This window comes from Syzygium oleosum, unplaced genomic scaffold (genome assembly GCF_021117445.2).
Source record: "Syzygium oleosum isolate NSW1041296 unplaced genomic scaffold, Sole_v2.1 Sole_v2.05, whole genome shotgun sequence".
Lineage (NCBI taxonomy): Eukaryota > Viridiplantae > Streptophyta > Magnoliopsida > Myrtales > Myrtaceae > Syzygium > Syzygium oleosum.
This window is the reverse complement of record NW_026607489.1, coordinates 15107424-15110032: the sequence shown is the minus strand read 5'-3', so window position 1 is coordinate 15110032 and position 2609 is coordinate 15107424. Positions and strand designations below refer to the sequence as shown.

The 2609-nt window shown below is 43.5% G+C and overlaps 1 protein-coding gene across 1 annotated transcript; it reads right to left on the bottom strand.

The window, feature by feature from the left end:
* Positions 1–508: 508 nt before the first annotated feature.
* LOC115661510 (uncharacterized) lies at positions 509–2182 on the bottom strand. The gene is made up of 3 exons (XM_056311673.1): positions 1711–2182; positions 1552–1629; positions 509–1119 (listed from the first exon to the last, which is right to left on the bottom strand). Exons 1-3 carry the CDS (start codon positions 2180–2182, stop codon positions 509–511), a joined length of 1161 nt encoding a protein of 386 aa, XP_056167648.1.
* Positions 2183–2609: the final 427 nt, after the last annotated feature.

Genomic DNA, 2609 nt, shown 5'->3' with positions numbered 1-2609 from the left:
AAGCACTAAAAGTGGGGCTTCAGTCACTTTTTTCTTCAACAACTGAAACGCAACGTCTGCCTCTTTGGTCCACACAAATCTGTCTCCCTTCAGACAATCCGTAAGAGGCGCAATAATAGTGCTAAAATCTCGAATAAACCTCCTATAAAAGGACGCTAGCTCATGAAAGCTGCGTACCTCATGAATATTCTTCGGAACCCCCCAATTCGTAATGGCTTCGACCTTAACTGGATCCATCTAAATGTCTTCCTTCAACACAATATAACCCAAAAAGGTTACATGATCAGTTAAAAAGTGACACTTCTTGGTATTAGCATATAATTTCTGCTCCCTCAATGTCTCAAATACTCTTCTCAAGTGCTGCACGTGTTGCTCAATCGAAGTACTAAAAACCAAAATATCATCGAAATAAATGACAACAAATTGGCCAGTAAAAGGACGAAAAACCTGATTCATCAGCCTCATAAAAGTGCTCGCGCGCGTTAGACAACCCGAAGGGCATCACCATCTACTCATACAGACCATCTCTAATCTTAAACGCCGTCTTCCACTCATCTCCAGGTCGCATCCTAATCTGATGATAACCACTCCTCAAGTCTATCTTCGAAAAGATAACCGCCCCATGTAACTGATCAATCAAATCATCAAATCGTGGAATAGGGAATCGATACTTGATTGTAATTTTGTTAACAGCTCTGCTATCTATGCACATCCTCCACGACCCATCTTTCTTAGGAACCAGTAAGGCCGGCACTACACAGGGACTCATGCTCTCTCGAATTGCGCCTTTCTCTAACAGCTCCTGCACTTGTCTCTGCAGTTCCTCATGTTCCTTAGGACTCATTCTGTAAGCTGCCTTATGAAGAATAACAGCTCCCGGAATAAAGTCAATACAATACTGAATGTCTCTCATGGGCGGCAACCCAGGTGGCATCTCTTCCGGTACGACATCAGCAAACTCCTCAAGCAAGGGCATAATTTGGGTAGGAATTTCGGGACTGTCATAATTCCGCTCCATCACTACAATGGCAAAAAGCCCAGACGCGTTCACTGCCTCTTCTTGAAATTCTGACCTGGACAGCAGATTATTCTTCACTTCCTTTCTCAAATCTGAAGGACCTAGGGTAATGGTTCGGCTATTCTTCTTGAAGGTATAGGTATTTCTGAAACCATCATGCTATGTCTTTCTGTCAAACTGCCATGGCCTCCCCAATAAAATATGGCAAGCATCCATTGGGACTACATCACACCACACCTCATCGATGTAATTTTTTCCAATCGAAAATTGCACAAGACACCTTTTGCTCACCTTTACCTTGTTCCCTTTTCTAAGCCACGACAGCTTGTATGGTTGAGGATGATCTTCTGTTTTGAACCCCAACTTTTCCACCATAGTCGTGGACATCACATTCTCGCAACTCCCACCATCTATTATCATGCTGCATACTTTTCCTCTACTAGTGCACTTAGTATGAAAAATATTATGTCTAAGCCACGATTCATCGTCCGCTACGACAACATTTAATATTCTTCTAACGACTAGGGACTCACCAGAATCAGCATAGATAATCCCTTCCTGTTCTACATCCGCATCCTCTTCTTCGCCTTCAGATTCATCATAAACTGGACCTTCATCAAAGACTGGATTATCAACAAGCGTTACAATCTGTCGGTTCGGACAATCAGCAGCAAAATGCCCGAATCCCTAACACTTGAAACACCGCTTGATTGCAGTTCCTCCCATGCTAGTTCCAGCACTACTCTGCCCCTCCTTGGATGTAGGTTTAGAACTCACATCCTTAACTGTGACTGGTGTCGAATTTGCTGCAGATGTTCCCGCTTTTCCTCGGGATTCTTTGCCTGACCAACGATTCTGAAATTTGGAATTCACGTTCTTCCTTTTACACTGACCTTCCACCTTCAAGGCCAACCTGCACACATCCTCATAGGTCCAATATTGCTGTAATTGGACAACATCAGAAATTTCATACCGCAAGCCTGCCAAATATCGAGCAATTGTTTGCTCGTCTTCCTCAGCCACATCACAACGCATCCGCAAATGATCAAACTCCTCGGTATACTGCTCGACCGTTAAATCTCGCTGCTTAATGTTGTGATACTCAATAAATGCCTCCTGCCTATAATGAGTAGGTAAAAATTTCTTTTGCAACAATTTCTTCATCTTATCCCAGCGGTTTACTTTTGATTTCCCCTCTCTAGCACGCTGCCTTTTCACATGCTCCCACCATATCGAGGCATGTTTTCGTAGCCTAATAGCCACTAATTTAACTTTCTGCTCTTCAGTCAGATCCTTAATATCAAAGATCCTCTCTACTATATGTAACCAATCAATAAACTCATCAGGATGAGCCTTACCATTAAACTCGGGAATCTCGATCTTCATCCCGAAAATTTGCGAAGAGCGCTGATTTCCAGGTCGTAATCCTCGATTTCGCCCCTGGTTCAGAACCCCGGAAGGGTTTACGTCCTCTTCTTCATCATCGGATGGATCCTCAGATTCTTCTTCTTCTTCGGATTGAACGCCCAACCTCGCCTCCGCAAGTTGTCGCTCCAAATCCTGGATTCGCCTTCTCTGTTCTTCAATTTCT